We start from the raw sequence: 18846 nt of genomic DNA, 5'->3' as shown, positions 1-18846 counted from the left end.
GCGATTAGGGCCAGACGTCGAGTTACATAGCAATCCGCAGCGATGGCGACGGCAATCAAGCAGTAGGCGTCGAGATCCAGCGTTTGACCAGAGGCCCACTGCTCGTTAACATGGATGCTCGTTACCATCTGTATGCTAACATTTGCAATGCGACTATGTCTGCCCGCCGACCCTGTTGGAGCTTACCTCCTGACCATGTACGCCTGAAGGGCAGAGAGAGCTGCTGAACTTAATTATGCAAACAACGATGAGACCTTAGCACACCACCGTCTTTTCACTGGCGCTCGACAGTCTCAGATTTCCTATTTCGCTAAAAACTGTTCGTTCACCCTTTTATCTCGCTATATGTGCCTCGCATTGCCTTGCTTAATTAATGTGAGCCGGTAGGAAGGTGTGGTGACTGACTTGGTAAATGCCTGGATGTTCCATCCGCCGCAAATAACCGAGGCCAACACGCCCCACACTGGAATGGGGTTGGGTGCATTTCTTGGCATTGCACCTGAAATAGCACTACAAGAAACTGAGCTTGCTCTTAATTCATTGCAACTTGGATGCATGTCACTGTGTTTCAATATCATCCCCCACCCCCCCTTGTGTAGTCGAGAACAACTTGCGCCATGGCGCTCTTTGGCCACAGATGCCATTCCGCCATAAAAATCTTTCATCGTCTTCAATATCAAATTTTAGCTCACAGTTGCTATACGGCCTATTTTGTTTTCACACCCATCGTTTTTGAGCTGTCAGTACTTATGGTTCATTAATATGTTCATAGATTAATTTAATTTGTTCGCAGCGTACCTTCTTTGTAACTTTAGGCTTTTGAAGTCTAGACATAAAGAAATAAATAAGTTGGCCCCACTTGACCGACTTTTTTTTAAATTTTCTATTTCATTACTGTTACCATCCCGCCGTTTTTTGTCCTCATCCAACCACGGTAGGCACTGATCCTCAGCCTGTACCGAACTGCTGTGCCCGTTATCTCCCATGCGCAGCCGCGACGACAGCGCTCCTGTTGGGCGCGGTGCTGGCGAGTCGGGGACCATGTGTCGTCCCACCTAAATGAGCGGTGCCGGTTCCAGGAAACGGGAGAACAGCGACGGTTTCCAGCCACACAGCGACGAGGAACCACTGGTGGTACCCTTCTTGTTGACGCTTTCCATTTGTCCCGAGACATATTTGAATGTTTTAGTGGACAGGGCGTGCAAACATCGGCCGGCACAGAATGCGGCCTCTTGCTTCCGAGATTATGCACACTACAGCTAAACTAAAGGGCAATAAGCACGCTTCAGTGGCCTTGAAGGAGTTTGTGGAGTCGTAAAGTTCTGTTTGAAGGCAGAAGAACATAGAAAAATTTGTATGCTGTAAAGAAAGATGTCACAGCGAACAAGTGCAGAATGAAATCAGCTCAGCTTGCAGCAATAGGTGCATGTTATAACAATTGCGGTAGCATTTACGGTTTGGGACGGGTTAGGTATGTATATTAGCACCTGGCTGTGTCGCTAGCTGCAGATGGCTCGGTAATTTCGCGCTGTACTGGCTAGGATTTTGGAAAAAGGCGACCGCACGTTCTGGTCCTGGTAACGTTGTTTAGCTAAGTCATGGTACGCAGGAGCAGTGCGCATCCGGACGACTGCTTTCGTCGCACTTTAGTAACGACGTGCAAAGACATTTCGCTCAGCCAGCAAAAAAATCATTTACGTTTGCATGAGTGCATTGTGCGCTACAAAGGAGGCCGTGACAGTACGAACAAAAACATATGCGTTGCCTGTCTTGGCCATTACAGTCGTCTGGAATCAGTTATTCCGCATTTCTATACCTTGATGTGCGCAGTGAGAAAAAAAAATAGCTTATGATTATGCTGGCCGGTAATGCGTTTTTTTGAGCTCAGCTGCTACGGTACCCGAACCGTAGGCGACCGCATGCGGAACGCGCAGTGCCTAACTGAGGCGGCTCTAGGTTTTGACTTGGGCAGCGCGAACAGCGTTCTGCCGCCGATGAACCCCTCCTCGAGCGAACGGCCAGCGCGCTTACAGACCACTAAAGCCCCTTAGAGCACGCTAATCTTGCGCCATCTATGGGGAGTGATGTATACCTTGTCGGTGACGTCATCGGTGAGCAGACGACGGCGCGCGCTGCTCTTCTCCACTCTTCACGCTGCAGCTGTTAGCTCTTCCTCTGCTTTTCTCCTCGCGTCTATTCGCTATCTCCATCTTTCCTCGTCCGCTTACGCCGAGGCCGACGCCGAGGCACGACGCTCAATGAAGAAACGGGGGCAGCGCTCCACAAGTTTTGCAGCGACGTCCTTGCTTGAACATTCTGCTGTTTCGGCTACGCAGGCCGCCGCAGGAGAGCGAGAGTGGTCTCAGCGTGAGCGTCTCTTTCACGCCTAAGGTAAGGGCACATTCGCGCTTCGGAGAGAATTCGCCTTGAATTCGCCTTAACCGAACTCTTGAGCCCGCCGCAGCGGCTCAGTTGTTATGGCACTCGGCTCCTGACCCGAAAGACGCGGGTTCGATCCCGCCCGCGGCGGTCGAATATCGATGGAGGCGAAATTCTAAAGGCGCGTGTACTGTGTGATGTCAGTGCACGTTAATGAACCCCAGGTGACCGAAATTTCCGGAGCCCTTCACTACGGCGTCCCTTATGGCCTGAGTCGCTTTGGGACGTTAAACCTCCATAAACCAAAACAATAAACCAAATCGAACGCTTGGATTCGTGAACACTCCTCATTAAGCGATATGACTTGTGTGTAGTCCGGGAAAAAATGCGGACACTTTTAAGAGCTTCAAAAGCGCACAAAACGAAGTTTCCCTCGCAGTGTGTAATCGACAGATTCAGCGCGCGAATAATATAACCTTCTACAGTATTTCTGATAGGGTTCGTATTCACGAAGTTCAGTTCGAAGACGTGTGAGGCTGTACACTGATGTACTGAAAGTTGCACACGGATTAGCTGCGATGCCTGCAAAAAAAAAAAAAAGTTGGTTGGTTGGTTCGTTGTTTTATGGGGTTTGACGTCCCGAAGCGACTCAGGCTATGAGAGGCGCCGTAGTGAAGGGCTCCGGAAATTTCAACCAACTGGGGTTCTTTAACACGCACTGACATCGAAATTCAACCGCCGCGGCCGGGATCGAACCCGCGTCTTTCGGGTCAGCAGCCGAGCACCATAACCACTGAGCCACCGCGGCGGCTATCATGGTTAGACATCTATCGATCCAATGAACAGGCTAGTTTCGAAAAGGGTATACGCGACAACAAGCTGCATTTGTGTGGCCACTGAGGTTGTTAGAGAACGCTCAACGTATAGGCAGTCCCTACATACGTCCTTCGTAGATAACGTAATTTTATTCGACATTAGCAGTGATGCTACCAATGCGAAATTTGGGCGTGGAAGGAAGCATGGGTAGTTGCGCCAGAAAGAACTTAAAGATTACCGCAACCGCCAAACTTAACGCAAATGCTCGAGCACGTGGCTTGGATAGACATTAGCTCCGCAGAGCCTTGGTCGCTGAGTCCGAGACCATGCTAGGATAGCTGCAAACACACCGTGCAGCTGTGTCCTGTGGCCGTCACTCCGAGGAGCAAGTGACAGTCCAGGCGGCAGTTCAGTATTCTTCCTATAGCCTCAGAAACTGCCAAAAAAAGTAAAAATGGATAAAATGTTTTCAAGAAGATAGAATTTCTTTTTTGTTCTTATCTGCGTGTCTTTAAGGAGTATCCAGAGCGCTATATTCGAAATATGTTTGAGAGTAAATAGGAGGAATTATCTCAGCAACCTCCAATTTGCAGGGGACATTGTCCCAATAAATAACTCGAAGGGTGAATTTAAAGCTCTGTGGTCGGCTAATAAAGGAACATGAAGTACACATAGTTAATGCGAACAGTATGGAGAAATGGAGAAACAGCAGTAGTCTTTTGTGTGAAGCAAAGTACGAACATTGCTGATGGAGTATATTAAGTGGGCGGGGTATATTCCGAGTATGAAAGTTGAGAGACTATGGTATTCTAGCTCAGCGTTACACAAATGACCAGCGAATAAAGACGACTCGGGCGCGGACTGACAGCTGAGAATTTACTGAAAAGGCGCGTAATATATAGCGACTCAAAAAGATCGATGCAAGCCCTCACACCACTTCTAGCGTAGGTGTGCTGCGGTTAAGCGATGCTCCACTGCCCCGCCAGGTGGCTGTTTCAAAGTCAGCCAATGGGAGGGTTTGTGAGACCCAAGTTGCTCTTCCCGAGGAACCTCTAGCGACCAGTCGTTAATTTAACTGCCACCTGCCACGGTGGGAAGTTTGCTCACATTCCGGTGGACAGATTGTGATGGCGTTACAAGGTCACGTGACCTACCGTATTTACTCGCATATAGGTCAACCACGAATATAGGTCGACTCCTATACATTGCGCTCGCCGAGAAATTAAAATTATTCGAATATAAGTCGACCCATATCTTTTGAAAAACATGCACATACGACGTAGGACAAGCGCGCACTTCATCTGACTTTAACCGCTGAAAAGCGAGCAAATATACAGAAACCTAGGCATGCGCAGAAAGAAACCTGAGGTGCAATCAACAGAACCGTTCAAGATATGAAATCTCATTTTTGAAAAGGTTCACAGATGTATCGCTGACACAACTTCTTCCTCCTTTTCTTATGTGCTACGCCTCCAAAACCTCCCGTGCTTTACTATCACCGCTCCTGCCCAGAACGCCAAAATATACTGCTTCCTAAGCTGTCTACCACGATAAGGCCACAGAAATGAGCGAAAGAGCAATGCGGGTACACACAGCAATTCACCGTGTGCACCCGCATGATGATGATGAAGACCTGTGCCACGAATATAGGTCGAGGTTCTTTGGTCACGAATATAGGTCGATAAATAATTTGGGCAACATTTCTGAAAAAAAAAAGGCGACCTATATGCGAGTAAATACGGTAGGTGGCACACCTAGGTTGCTTCTCTGGGAATATGTCGCTGCCGTCGCCGGCGATGACGCCGCCGGGTTTTTCGCTCAACGGGACCGTTAGAGCTCCTGCGTTAATATAGCGACTCCGAAAGTGCACGCACGTCTTTTTTATTCGCTATGTAATGAACACTTTTTCAATAAACGAACAGCTGTCAATCAGCGCCTCAGTCGTCTTTCCTTGTGCGCCCTTTCGGTAAAGTCGCGTTGGAACATCGTGCTTAACAAGCAACTCGCTCAGTTCTCCGTACCATTTTATTAGGAGAACGAGTTTGAGCTGGCATGTATATTTCAAGCATCCAAAGCCTATGAGCTATACGTTGCTGCACTTTGGGCTGCACCTTGTCCAAAATGAAAATGTGTATTAGATAAGTTCCACATTTTTTTGTGAGGCCAAAGACTGTGGGCCGATTTATGCTTAGTGAGTTATATAAATAAAAATAACAGATGTTTGCATCATAGAAATTAGATATCGGTGACGAATATATAGAGAACAAACACCGATGGATATAGCAGCAAAACAATTATAAAATGACCCGGGGAAAACAGAATCGATACCTGATGCCTCTTAAAGTAACCGAGTGGACGCCAAGAGAAAGGAGGTATAGCCGATAACTGCAGATTATTTTAAGGTGGAGTGAGAACGAGATTACTGCGTTGGCGGAAGGCAGAGATAATTGAAGATCGACGATGCATTTGTAATGCAGTGTACTTTTCCCGACTAATGATGAAGACCACCTCATATAGATGTCATGACTGATGCATCTAGATAAGGGGAATGCTACGGGCGACTCCCAGATGGCCGTGACGTAGGCCAGTTCCGCCTTAGCTCTATTTCACTCGTCCGTTTGCAGAGTGTTCCCGAGAGTCCTGCTATCCCCGGGTGTCCTGCGCCCAAGTTTAAGTCGTTCGCCGTCGCATCCCCTCGGCAGCCGCTTTCGCCGGCCCTACCCCAGTCTCCCCCAGGGTTGCCCCTACCCGCGCACTGGGCCGACCACACCGATTCACCGAGGTCTCCACAGGTGAGCGATAGTCCAACGCGGAGTTGATAACTTGGTGCGCTCCATCGGTTTCGTGGATCTGTGTGTACTCGTATGCGTGCTGAAGCGCAGCTGACAGGTGCACTCTGCCAGGTTACCAGTATCAACCAAATGGAAAGTGTATAGTATCTTGCCACTGACCATCTATGGGGCAGAAGTTTGAAGGATGGCGAAAAGGCTTGAGAATAAATTGCATACAGTACGGCGATGCTATGCCAAGGAAAGCGATAGGGATAACTGTAACAGACAGGAAGAGAGCTTAGTGCGCTAGTGAACATGATGATGATGATGATGATTGATTTTTATGGTGCAAGGGCATTTGTGGCCGAAGAGTGCCATGGGACGAGGTATTTTTGTCTTCTCAAGGTGTGGTCAGAGACCCAATTCTTGAGTCACTCTAAAGAAGCCGGACACAGCAGAGGAAACCTTCTACCCATTGCATCACCGGTGGATACCCGGCGGCACTGGGTATCGAACCCCGCACCCCCCGCATGCGAGGAGGATGCTTAAACGACTAGGCCACCGCTACGGTACATGGGGCTAGTGAACAAAGATGAGTTAAAGGGAAGCTGAAGAGTTTTTCGAATTCATTAAAATGCTCACGTGTGAATGTGGGAACTTTATAAATCATGCTGGTGAAATTTTTTTTTACAGATTCATAACTTAGGAGCGACGTAATCTCCGTTCAAAATTACGCGGTAGCTCCGCCCCCAGCGGTCCGCCGAGCACTGCTGATGACCCTGACGATGCGAGCCAAAACCGGAAACCGCGGAATGGTGACGTAAACACCGGTGATCCGTCGCTTCAGAGCCTCCGCGGCCGTGCTTGTTTCTGCGCGCGCGCCATCATAAGCTGCTTCGAGCTGCCGTGTGTTTCTTTATTTGTCCGTTTTTATGCTTGTGGTGAGGTACAGAAAGGTGTGCAGCATCGAATGAAGCGGTGGACCCATCATGTCGGCGTTCTGCGCAGCCCTCGGCTGCACGAACATCCGCGGCCGCGACGATGTGGTCTTTCATTATTTCCCTCAAAAAAAGCAGCTCTCCGCGAAGTGAGTCGCTGCTGTGAAGCGAAGGGATTTCAAGCCGTCAAAGGCAACAGTGCTAGGTTCTGGCCACTTTCGTGATAAGAACTAAACCAGAGCCTGTCGGCAATGCATTCACGGGGCCTGTCAACAGTCAGCTCGATTGAAACCCGGTGCAATAGCGTCTGTTTTCTGATAATTTCATTAATTTCTTGGCAGCACCAGCAGTCTTCTTCATTCCCCTCTGGAATGCAGCGGACGGAGGAACACCTGTTTTGGAAGTAGAGTGTTTACAATGACATCACTCAAGTGCCAGGAATACATTTCTAATAACGCATGTAATCGTAAAGAATTGCCGACTGCCGGATGGCTTCATACATTAATAATAATATTATATAATTGTGCGCCAAGAGTGCTACAGCCAGCCTCGCGATTCGTCCTGCTCGGTTGCAGCACGAGTCCATCTAGTTAGTGAAAAAATCCCTTGCCGCTAGATCTGAAACGAGCACGATAAAGGCGGCGCAAACGGATGAAAGTATTCTTACAAGGACTTGTAGCATGAACCAAGTCGCCTAAACAAGGATTTTAATTTACTGCTAGCTCCCATCTTGGCGCGCAAAACGGAACGCGCACGTTTGTCAGACGAGTTTTGTCGCAAAGCGCTGCGAACTTGTATGTTATGAATCTAGCCGGAATGCAGCTACTATGAAGTGGTGCAAGCATAAAATTTGCGTGCAAAAAGAGCCTGATAACTTCTTGCTCATGCCAATGATCTTTGTGGATTACAAGCAGATTTGCGGCAGCACCGACAAGAGGCAAGACAAAAATGCCGACGATCGCATCCCGCTTACATTGTATGAGGAAAATTACGTCGGGCAGTGCTATACTGCATTTGCTCGCCTCAAAATTCATCCATTGTATCTCTGAATGTGGTTTGGCAAGAAAAGTATACTTACCAAAGTCATTTCCAACACGTGGAGATGCTGACACTTTGCTTTCGTTCGAGTCAAAATCACGGCTTGCGCCAGCAGCGTTTCTTTCTGGGAGAGGTTTGCTCTTTGCAATCGGTTCGAACATGTAGGGGATGACGCCAAGATACTCCGGGTAATCTTCGATGCGTTCCATCGTCGTATAAGAAGCAAAATAACAACCTCGAACCGCCGAGCGCCGCGGTTCATGTGCAGCGGCGGCGGCCGAGCCGACCGAGCCAGCGCCATTGTTGACGTCACGAGGCGCCCAACCAATCACAGGCGGCAACGAGGCGCGCGAGCTCGCCCGAGGCTGCTGCTGCACTTCTCGAAAATAGGTTTGCGCTTTCCTTTGCCTAATTTCGACGAGAAATTCGAACTCCGAAGATGGAAAACTGTGAGGGGCATCTGTCCACTCAATTTTTCTGGGAAACATTTCAGCATCCCTTTAATGATGTCCTTGCTGAAATCAGGCAGAGGAAATGGATCTGGGAAGGGCACGTGATCCGGAGAATTGATAGTTGACTCTTAAGGATGGATTGGACTAGATTGGGCTTGAATTTAAAACAGGATAATGTAGCAGGGGGCCGCAGTAAGTGCTGTGGGCAGATAATATAAGGAAGTCTTGGGGGAGGGGCTTAAGACGGCGGCTGCAGCCGGTGCAAGCAGAGATAAATGGAAGTGAATGGGGGAGGTTTTTGTCCTGCAGTGGGCATAAGCGGGTTTATGATGATGATGATGATAAGTACACGCACGACATCTTTATGACAGTTGTCTTGACATTAAGCGGATCTGCAAAGTATCTACTGTAAACTGTGCCGCGAAGCATCCATTGCACCTCCTTTCAGTGCATGTCAGAACATATAGTGCACATAGATTCAAGTGCCCCGTTAAGTCTTGCAAGATGTGCATGGCACATCTGGTCAAAATATTCAAAATTATTTCTTGTGGATGCACTAGGTTTTGAATTATCATCTTGTGTATGAATTATCCTTGCGGGACGAAAACTGGCCATAGAGTCGACCTGTTGTAAACACGCATGCAAGCACTCTAAACGTTATACAAACCCTGCGCTCACCTCACTTCAGTTACCTTAATATACCACTCCGCAAGAATGCCGTCATGGGTGCGACAGAAAGCTGCCAATCAGTAAGTTGTGGATTAGCAAGGTTTGCGAACTTTGATCTGTAGGTTGAAGCCTTTGATTCCATCCTGCACATCAGAAATAAACTGAAACTTAATTTGAGCACAGCAGAGGCATTTTGCGGCAAACGTCAGATAGGAATTCGGTCTGGATGCCCGCTGCAGGAAGTTTGTCCACGATCGACAAAGATAATTATCTTTCATGCATCTTATGTAGCTTGAAAGACCAATGACACCAAATTTTTAGCTGCGTGTTCTCTTTGTAATGACGCGGAAGACGTTAGTAGTTATAAATCGCAGCGTGTAATGCACCAGAACGCTACAAATAATGTATTATTGAATTGCTTCTCATGCTGTTTTAATTTCGGCTTCAGAAACCGAATGGTAGCTATAGAGACGTCAAAATCGAGCTGATGTCACGTAAGGGATAGAAAAAACGACGGTATTGTAGCCACTTCATCATTCGTTGTAATTCCGATTCATGGGGCAGGCTGACGTATGTATAGTACGTAATTAATTAAAATGACGAAGCAGCGATTGTTCTGGAGTCTTTTTATGTCTTGAGTGTTTTGACCTAAACTAAACTTCGACGTCATAACCACCGTTTGGCTGCGGAAACCAAACATTAAACAACACGAGAGAAAAATGAAATTCTAAATCATTTCACCGACGTAGGCGAGTTTCGCGAGTTGGATACACGCATGTTAGTGTCTTAGGCAGCATTCCGAACTAGAAAACACGCACAAACTTTACACATAATTTGATATATTTTACTGTTACTTTTCGTAAACATCTATGGGACATGCAGCCCATGCCAAAAGTAACCAGGCTGCATGGTTTGCTTCTCATTCATATAGTAGAGCCCTCACGGCTTCAATAAATATCAAGAAGTTCTTTGAAGGCGAGGGCAGGGGTTCTCCTTACCATACAGAGATTTAGAGCTTGAGGGCTGGCATAATAGCTTTAATATACGACTGAGAAGCTAACCGTGCATCCTGGTTACTTTTGGCAAAGACTGTACTTTGCTCAACGGTGGCCTTGTTACAACAGCAGACAAGAGAGCCACCGTTTTCCTCGCAGCAACGCCGAGGTGAAGGATCCCGAGCAGAGCCCAGGCGCGCAGGCGAAGATCACCTGCACCAGAGTGAGGAACACCAGCCACAGACTAGCAGCGAGGACCACCGCCCGCTTCTTCTTGTGCCGAAGTCCAGTGACGAGCAACTAGAGCAGTTGCAGCAGAGCGACGACCAAGAGCCCTTCCCCGTGCCGCCGTCCCAATTGCTGAGCGATGAACCGCGCGTAGACAGCGTGACCCCCGACCACCCTTCCATCGACCACGCGGACATCGCCACCCCTGACAAGAACGACGTTCCGATTCTAGGCAAGTTCAGGTGCGCTAATGTCTTCATGCGTTTCTGTACAGACGTTGGAATCAGCTGCGCCAAAAGATGCAAGACAGTGTAGATTTTTCGTCCCCCCCCCCCCGCCCTCCCCCCTCCGACATACACACATGGCCCCTGTGGCTCAGGACAGTGCCTTCTAGAAACACAATGCCTCTGCACTCCTCCTGTGACGTCACCGCATCTTGCCTGGTTGACCATACCATGCTATGAATTTAGACTGCGGGGCTCTAAAAGTGACGGCCGCTGCAGTGGCCCTTTGTGTGTAGAATGCACTGCTCAGGCCTACTTAGACAACATTCTCGTCTTGTACCGCTGTGATTGCGATTACGATTAACTATACACAAAGCGACACATGTTTGAATGACCGAAAACAGGCAAAAAAATAAGTCGTCATCGCTATTGTGGGCCGTTCTTTTATGTTTTCGCTCTTTCTGTGAAGTAACCAGCCGAGTTATTGGCAGAGAGCAACACGTAAAGGGCAACTGCACTACTTTTCGAGAATTCTTAGAAATTTGAGGATTCAAATCTATATAGGCTGTAGGTAAAGCTTGCCAAGTGTTTTTGCGCTAGCATTTAAAATAGTGACGTAATCGACGACTGAATTTTAGGATTCTTCTCAAAGCACTTGAGGAGTGCGGGCAAGTTCGGTGTGACGTCAGGGAAGGTAAAATTTCAAACTACTGCTGCCGTCAACCACACCATACCGTGCCTCGTTTGATGCTGCCAAACAACTCTCGGCGGGCTTTGACTTCGGTGGCATTGGCTTTTTTTTTCTTCAAAGTTTGGTTGGGTTAATGGGGTTTAACGTCCCAAAGCGACTCAGGCTATGAGGGACGCCGTAGTGGAGGGCTCCGGAAATTTCGACCACAAGGAGTTCTTTAACGTGCACTTACATCGCACAGTACACGGGCCTCTAGAATTTCGCCTCCATTTTGCTTCAAAGTAAGCGTTTTTGCGTCGTAAATGTACCGGTACCTTTGATGACGTCATCATGCGCCCACCACTTGGCGCTGTGCGCTGCGGAGAAGCTTGAAGGCCATCACGATTTTACTCGTCGATTACGTCACCATTTCAAATTCTAGCCCAAAAGTACTTAGCATGCTTAATCTGCAAGTTCCACAAATTCGACCCGTATAAGCTCGTCGATTTCTAATGCTTATGCAGTTGCCTTTTAAGCACGCCACGCAATAGCTCGTCCTTCAGTCACTGATAGGGTGCCAATAGGCTGCGTCGTTACTGATTCGTGGGTTCACGTAACGGCTCTGCGCCTCAGTCGCAGATTCATCCAAGACATGGCGAAGAAGCCTTCCACCAGCTCCCTTGACCGGTCGGATATCGTCGACTTCGTCGTCGACGACCGCACGCCCGAGGAGACCAAAGCCATCTACAATAACTGGGCGACCAACTACGAGGAGGTAGGTGTCCATCACCCTTTCTCAGTGAATGGACGGACGTCCAGGTAGCCAGCCAGGCATGCTAGGAGCGCTACTACAGGGGACTTGCGTTGACTCAGTGGGCACCATAACCACTGGACCATCGCGGCAGCTTGTGTGTGTAACAAACTGAGCAGACAACCTTTAAAAACGATTTCTCCTCTTCGCATAAAACAATGTTTAAAACAAGACGCCGGCCCCTTTCTCTCTTTCTCCCTCTTTATTTCCCCTTCTACGTGTGGTCGAATCTCTAGAGGCCCTCTTAAGAGGAGCGTGACTTTAAGCACTGTCTGCCGGCAAAGCGAAGTATGGCCGAAGTACGTTTCATCTAACCATATTAAAGATACACATAATTGACTGGGCATAGTCATGAGTATTGCGGTAAAAATGTCGCCTACATTATACCTGTGAGCTAGGCTCCGCTAGGCTCGATTTACTTGTTTATGCGCAACTTCGTGGATGTCTCGGGAACAGACTGGTCTCTGCGGTAAAGTGCTCGTCGCTTGCTTCATTGCCATCGTGATGCGTGCACTGTTTCCGGGATCGCCTAAATCCGTCACTAGCTTAAGACTTGCATGCTGAATTTTCTTGTACTGTTGCAAATTCCACCAATTGGTGCCGCTTTAGTTGTTTGTTTTATCTGAGGCGCCGTCCCATTTCCCTGTTGCATATGTTAACGGTAGCACCGACCTCGTTCGTAATAATTACAGCCGTTAAAAGTGGCCCACTGTGACTGCACCAGTTAAATATTCTAGTTATTCAAGATCAGTTTGCAGCCCACCACACTCTCGTTCCTAATAGTCCTGTGCATAGCTGTAGAATATAAAAACCTCAGTTCCTTCTTGTGTGACGGTAAAAGTGGCAGTTTCTTTGTCTTGTGTCACCCACTGCATACTACGCCTGACGCAGGTGCGCCGGTTTTGCTTTGTCTCTGTGGCGACTTAATGGGGTGGACGTCTTTGCTCAGGACATGGCGGTACAGAAGTACAAGGCTCCTAGCATCATGGCGCACTTCATCAACCAGGAGCTGCAGATCAAGAAGGACGCTGTCATCTTGGACGTAGGATGCGGAACCGGACTGCTCGGAGTTCAAGTACGCATCTGTACAAAACAAGGTTCTCAGTAAAGAGGACTTCGGCGCCGTTGATTCCGCAGCTTTTGCTAGCTTTGCCGTCTTCCTCGGAATTTGCGAATTGCCGGTTTTGTGACGGTACTATTTAGGTGTATCTCTCGTGCACTGTACTCTTCGAATTGTATTCCCCGTGCACTATACTCTTCAGATTGTATACTCCGTGCACTGTACTCTTCGGATGTTATAAAACGTGCACTGTACTCTTCGGATTGTATACCCCGTGCACATTGCCCGTGCGTCCCGCCTCGCTCTACCTTTGTCGGTATTAAGTGTGGCTCGAGGTAGCAACAAGCTCCTTCAAACTCCTTTACACGTCACTAAAGAAAAAAATTCAGGGGGCACTTTGGCTCCCTAAAGTGCTGCAAGGCGAAAGCCTTTCCTGACGCACTGTTTGGTATTGACTGCGAGACTGTTTGTGCTGTACTAGTGCTTTATATGACTACACACTTTGACTGCTTCTTTAGCACGACTTTCTCTCTGCTTCGATGAGTTCGGTTGTATCCGTAGCTCTGTTCGCAGTAATGAGGTATGTAATGTAGTCACCCACGGACGCCTTACGCCCCATGTCGGTGCGGACGACACCTATTTTATTAGTTGTCGTGTGCTCCAAAAAGGGGCGTCAGGCATCCGTGGGATTCTTCCACCGTGTCCGTGGGTGACCTCATTGCTTCGAATCCGCGCACTCTGACGTCATAACCATTTCGACCAACCGAAAAGCGTGACACTTCTGCTGACAACCTTCTGTTGACAACGATGAGGCATTAAAGGCTTTCGCCTTAATATCCTGAAGTGACTCCATGGCCCGGCATCCTGCCCGCCTATGTATTTAGCAGCCTCCGCGGTTATGATAAAGACACTAGCAGCGACGTGGCGCACCAGTCGCTTTGCGGGAGTGCCATGAATGCAGCCAAGGCGGAATGTCGTGCTCTGTACGCTGCAAGTAAGCGGAAGCTGACAAGAGCCACAAAGATGTGGCGGCCCGAGCAGTTGACCAACGCCCTCCTGACGCTGCCCGCAAACGCGAGGCACAAGGTGCTCATCAACGCATTTCTCACGCCACAAAGCGCCAGTTGTAACCATCCCAAAACAAAAACTCAATCGGCACTCACTCATGCATAGCGGCAGCGTTAAAAGAAAAATGCTATAGTTGCAAAAGCACACGGTGTGTACCAGCGGCGCTGACCATTCGTACTGCCAGGGATGTAACCGCCATTTTTTTTCCTCTGCTTGCTGAAGCTGAAGAACCTTGGCTACAGCTACATCGACGCGCTGGACTACAGCGAAGAGATGATGACCGAATCGAAGAAGAAGAACATATACAGGCGACACTTCCTCGAGAAGGTCTACAAGAACGACAAGCTGCCCCTCAACGATGGTGAGCGGTTATCTAGCACCATGGCAGCACTCACCACAAAGCCTCCAACTGCGTTTGGGTGGATGCTAATACCCCACCTTGGGGGGTTCTGTTATCCTAAAAACACACTGGAGTGCCTCCAGTTCTAACCGGTACTCACCTAGGGGACAGAAACAGGGAGGCTAACGAAAAGGGTACAGCCTAAGGACAACGCACACACGCGCTTTATAGTCTTTTTATTCGCTCTCGACACGAGCGTTAAGAGACCGAAAGCAGGCAGAGTGGGTGAGGGAACAAATACGAGTTAATTACATCCTAGTCGAAATCAAGAGGAAGAAATGGGCAGGGCACGTAATGCGAAGGAAAGGTAACCGATTAAGGATGACGGAGTGGATTCTAAGAGAAGGCAAGCGTAGCAGGGGGCGGCAGAAAGTTAGGTGGTAGGATGAGATTAAGAACTTTGTGGGGTTACGGTGGCCCCAGCTGGCAGAGGTCAGGTTTAATTGGAGAGACATGGGAAAGGCCTTTGCCCTGCATTGGGCGTAGTCAGGCTAATGATGATGATGATGATGAAAAAGTGGGTAGTAGTTACGGCCCCATCTCTGCAGCTTAACGTCCATCGGTTATCTTGCCTTCGCAATACGCCCCCTGCCCATGCCCATTTCTTCTTCTTTATGTAGGATGTCATTAACTCGCGTTTGTTCCCTGACCCAGTCTTCACTCTTCCTGTCTCTTAATGTTACACTTGTCCTTTTCCTTTCTATAGGTCACGGCGCTGTCCTCAATTTAAGTTCAACCCTTTTCGTTAGTTTCCATTCTCTGCACCATGATTAGGTGAGTACCGGTAAGATGGAGGTGTTAAATCCCTCCCTCTTGTCAGTACCTGGAGCAGTCCAAGTAAGCAAAGAACTTGAAGTGGAGAAATCGAGTATCAGCCTGCATTAAGGATGAGCCGCAAAGATGCGCCTTTACGGCAGGCCTAGTAGAACTATATAGAAGCCATAAGACAAAGAACGGCCAAATTTGCGTAGCGCCAGACGGAGAACCAAACCCCGCCACTTAGATTTCCTACCACAGCGTCATGTGACGTGAAGCTATGGATCCTTATCTAGCGTATCTGCTCGCAGACGTGATGCAGTAGGCCTTTTTTCTCTCCTCGCAGCCGAATACGACGTAGTGGCGCTCTGCGGCTCCCTGATGCCTGGGCACATCATGCCAGATGCGCTTCCCGAATTGGCCAGGCTCCTGAAGCGTGAGTGTTGCGCTTCAAGCATTTTATCAGATATTGCTGCTTCTCCTATGTGCAGTGGCCCATCCCCCCCCCCCCCCCCACACACACCTTTTTTTTCACCCGTTTGAATAATACGCCACGCCAGTGATGTCGCCTTGGTTGTCCACATGCTTCCTTTGCACCGATGTTGCTCGTTTGACAGCGGTAGCTGTCAAATAGCGGTCGATGGCGGGTTTCGCGACGTTTGTTGTCTGGGCAGGGGCACCTTTGCACAAGATGAATGCGGGAGCAAAGCAAGGGTGTATTGACCTTTGAACCTGCTCCAACAGCTCACACGATCCCCTGATCCAGCACCACGACAGCACTCACCATAAAGCTTCCATTTGCGTTTTGGCAAATGCTAATACTCCACCTTGGGGGGATTCCCCTAAAAACACATTGGAGTGCTTCCAGTTGTAACGTGACTCGTCAGCCAATCGGACGGAGAAGCAAGTGTCACAAAGTCGCTCTGCTGTGTTGGGCGGGGGGTCAGACCACCTGACTCTCTCTCTCTAGCTGCTACATACGCTTACCTTCTTTTGGAATCCACTCAGTTATCCTAAGGGGCCATCAGTTATCTTTCCTTCGCATTGCATGTCCTGCCCGTTAGATGTCTATTTTTCTGCTTCCTGATTTCAGCTAGGATATCATTAACTAAAATGTTCCCAAACGAATCTGCTCCCCGATCACAAAGGACGTCTATATGGCCGTTTTATCATCGTCACTATCACAAGAAGGCGGCTTTGAAATTGGTGATGCGACAGTAGTCGCTAAAACTGACAGGATACGAACAACATGGAGTGATGAGCTGATGAGCTTCAGCTGCTTCCTCAAATAAGATGGAAGGAACTGTCGCAAGAACAGAAACACTCGGAAGACGTTAGGAAAGGCGTTCGTCCTGAAGTGGACTTTGTACAGTCATGGTACAGCTGATGGTGATGATTATCATGATGGCACTTTGAAATTCGTGATGCGACTGTAGGTGTCATAGAGGAAGGAAAGCTCAGGAGAGGCCCTCGCTATCCGAGCTGCACCCCAAAAAGTGTGCCGGAAGTCATGCGCTTTCGCAAGGACTGCTGGGAGTCTGGCAGACGGTGCAGCCAATGGTAACGCTGGATGCAGCTGCGTCGTCTGCTACATTGTCTGCTGCGCATGCTCAATCGCGCCGAGACGGCGGCCAAGTGGGAGGAGGGGGGGGGGGGGGAGGGGGAGGAGAGAGGAGAGTAGGGGGGAGCGGCTTCACAAACTGTGACGTAAGCGCCATTCCTGATTGGTGTTAACACTTGTAGGATGCGGACAGGATGGAGCGATGTGCTTGAATCGTTTGCTCGGATAAGATGGAGGCAACTAGCGCTAGACAAGAAACAGTCGGATGGCGTTAGGAGAGGTATTTGTCGCGAATTGGACTTAGTACAGCTGATGACGATGATTATGATGATGACGACAGTGACGACAACATTATTTTAAACAGCATTTCGTGCTTCACCTGTGCGGTGGGCGACCGCTTTCCAATGCGCAGCCGGTGGCCGGCTGATGTGGATCCACCGCACCCTGGACCACTACGAGAGCAAGTCCGAGCAGTTCCTGGAGACCCGCTTCACGGGCACCCTGCAGTCGCTGTGCCGCCAGTTCCGCATGGAGATCGTGGTCCGCAAGAAGGTCCAGGACTACCGGCTCAAGTGCGACGGACAGATATTCGCCCTCAAGAAGAAGTGAACCCCAACCGCTGCGTGGACGCGCTCTCCACGACGAGCCACATGGGACGCTGTTTAGTCGCGACTCTCTGGCGATGCCCCGGCTACCCTGGAGTGATTCTCCTCGATCCAAAAAATCCAGTTCTGAAAAAAAGTCTTTGTCATGAACGCTCGTGTCGAGAGCGAATAAAAAGACCATAAAGCGCGTGTGTTTTGTTTCAGGGATAGTTAAAACAATAGTCGTATCGAAGACTCTCTCCGAGCAACACGGCGCCGACTTAGTACAGCGCAGTTATCGCATTCACTTCATCGACGCGAAGACAAGTCGACAAGCCGGACAGTTAGTTCCCTTTCCCGTTGTTTCCAGTGATGAATGTTTGGTGCTGACGCCTTTATGAGGTTGTCTCGCGCGCGTGCCTCGAAACTACCGCTTGTCTGCTGCCAGCTCTTGGAGTAAGAAAACGATGAAAAATCGGGCCATGTGGCATCATGACGTCTTCGAGCGACTTTCCACGGCTTATAGCGCGGAAATGCTGGAGTGGCCGATTGCAGGAAACTGTCATGAACCAGTTAAGTTTGAGGGTGGGTGTAGGGTAGGTGGGCTGCTCTTGACACGTAGTACGCCCGCCCGGAGGAGGAGGGGGGGCGGCTCCGTCACTTCGCCTAGCGTGCACTTGACAGATGTCGGTGTAAAAAATGGTTTAGCAAAACTTATAAGAATTTGCGATCGATCTGGGTTAATATTTGTTGATATTATGTGAGGGGTGTTCAACTCTTCTGGCCTCCTGGGCTCTGTTATTTACCGATTGATTGAACTGGAAGAGGTTACATTCAAATGAAAGTAGAGGGCATCACTTTTCCTTGAAGTCCCCAGTCATTGGCGGCGCGGTAATGTTTGTATGACACCGTAAAAAAGTAGAGGCGGCTTTGAAGACATCGACAGCTCATTCCATTGGGAACACGTTCTTCGGGCGTGTAGTGCGCACCATCCAGATATTTCATCTTAAGGCGAGTTATATACGACACATTGTATATTTTGTTGAGAATTGAGAACTTTTTCACTGTTGTTTTCGCGCTTGTGCTTCTACAGTTTGCATGGCAGTAGCTCCATTGTTTAACTGCTAAAAGATTCAAGTGGGGAACTTCGGAATCCCATGTATTCCCTTTTTTTTTTGTGCTCTATCTCTGAGACCCCAAATTTCAGATTTCGCCGATGTTTGTCCGAAGCCTCCGACAGTTGGTCCACCAACCACGGTGTGCAAGTTTTATCCTGCTCACCGGGTTGTAGGCAACCTCTCAGCAAGCTTCATGGCCAACTATGCAAAACACTTTATGGCAAATAAGGGAGTGGGGCTTTGTAGCCATACGGCTACAAAGGAAAGCTATACAGCTTTCTCAGAAACTTCGTAGTTAAAGAAAAATT

General features: G+C 48.9%; 1 protein-coding gene across 1 annotated transcript; it reads left to right on the top strand.

Annotated features, from left to right (window-relative positions):
- Positions 1–1059: 1059 nt before the first annotated feature.
- On the top strand, positions 1060–17445 carry LOC149335622 (uncharacterized). The gene is made up of 9 exons (XM_089553850.1): positions 1060–1145; positions 2337–2391; positions 5820–5987; positions 10218–10528; positions 11814–11955; positions 12941–13066; positions 14342–14480; positions 15622–15711; positions 17249–17445. The coding sequence occupies exons 1-9, from the start codon at positions 1060–1062 to the stop codon at positions 17443–17445; spliced, it is 1314 nt and encodes a 437-aa protein (XP_089409976.1).
- The last annotated feature ends 1401 nt before the right edge of the window (positions 17446–18846 follow it).

The sequence above is a fragment of the Amblyomma mixtum genome, chromosome 7 (assembly GCF_055824585.1).
Source record: "Amblyomma mixtum isolate Tamu chromosome 7, ASM5582458v1, whole genome shotgun sequence".
NCBI classification, from domain to species: Eukaryota; Metazoa; Arthropoda; class Arachnida; order Ixodida; family Ixodidae; genus Amblyomma; species Amblyomma mixtum.
The sequence above is the reverse complement of the archived record's forward strand: the minus strand, read 5'-3'. Positions and strand labels throughout refer to the sequence as shown.

Coding starts and splice junctions, on each gene's coding strand:
- LOC149335622 (XM_089553850.1), top strand. CDS start 1,060: ATGAGCGGTGCCGGTTCCAGGAAACGGGAGAACAGCGACGGTTTCCAG. Junction 1,146..2,336: donor CCACTGGTGGTACCCTTCTT/GTTGACGCTTTC, acceptor TCGGCTACGCAG/GCCGCCGCAGGAGAGCGAGA. Junction 15,712..17,248: donor ATTGGCCAGGCTCCTGAAGC/GTGAGTGTTGCG, acceptor TCCAATGCGCAG/CCGGTGGCCGGCTGATGTGG.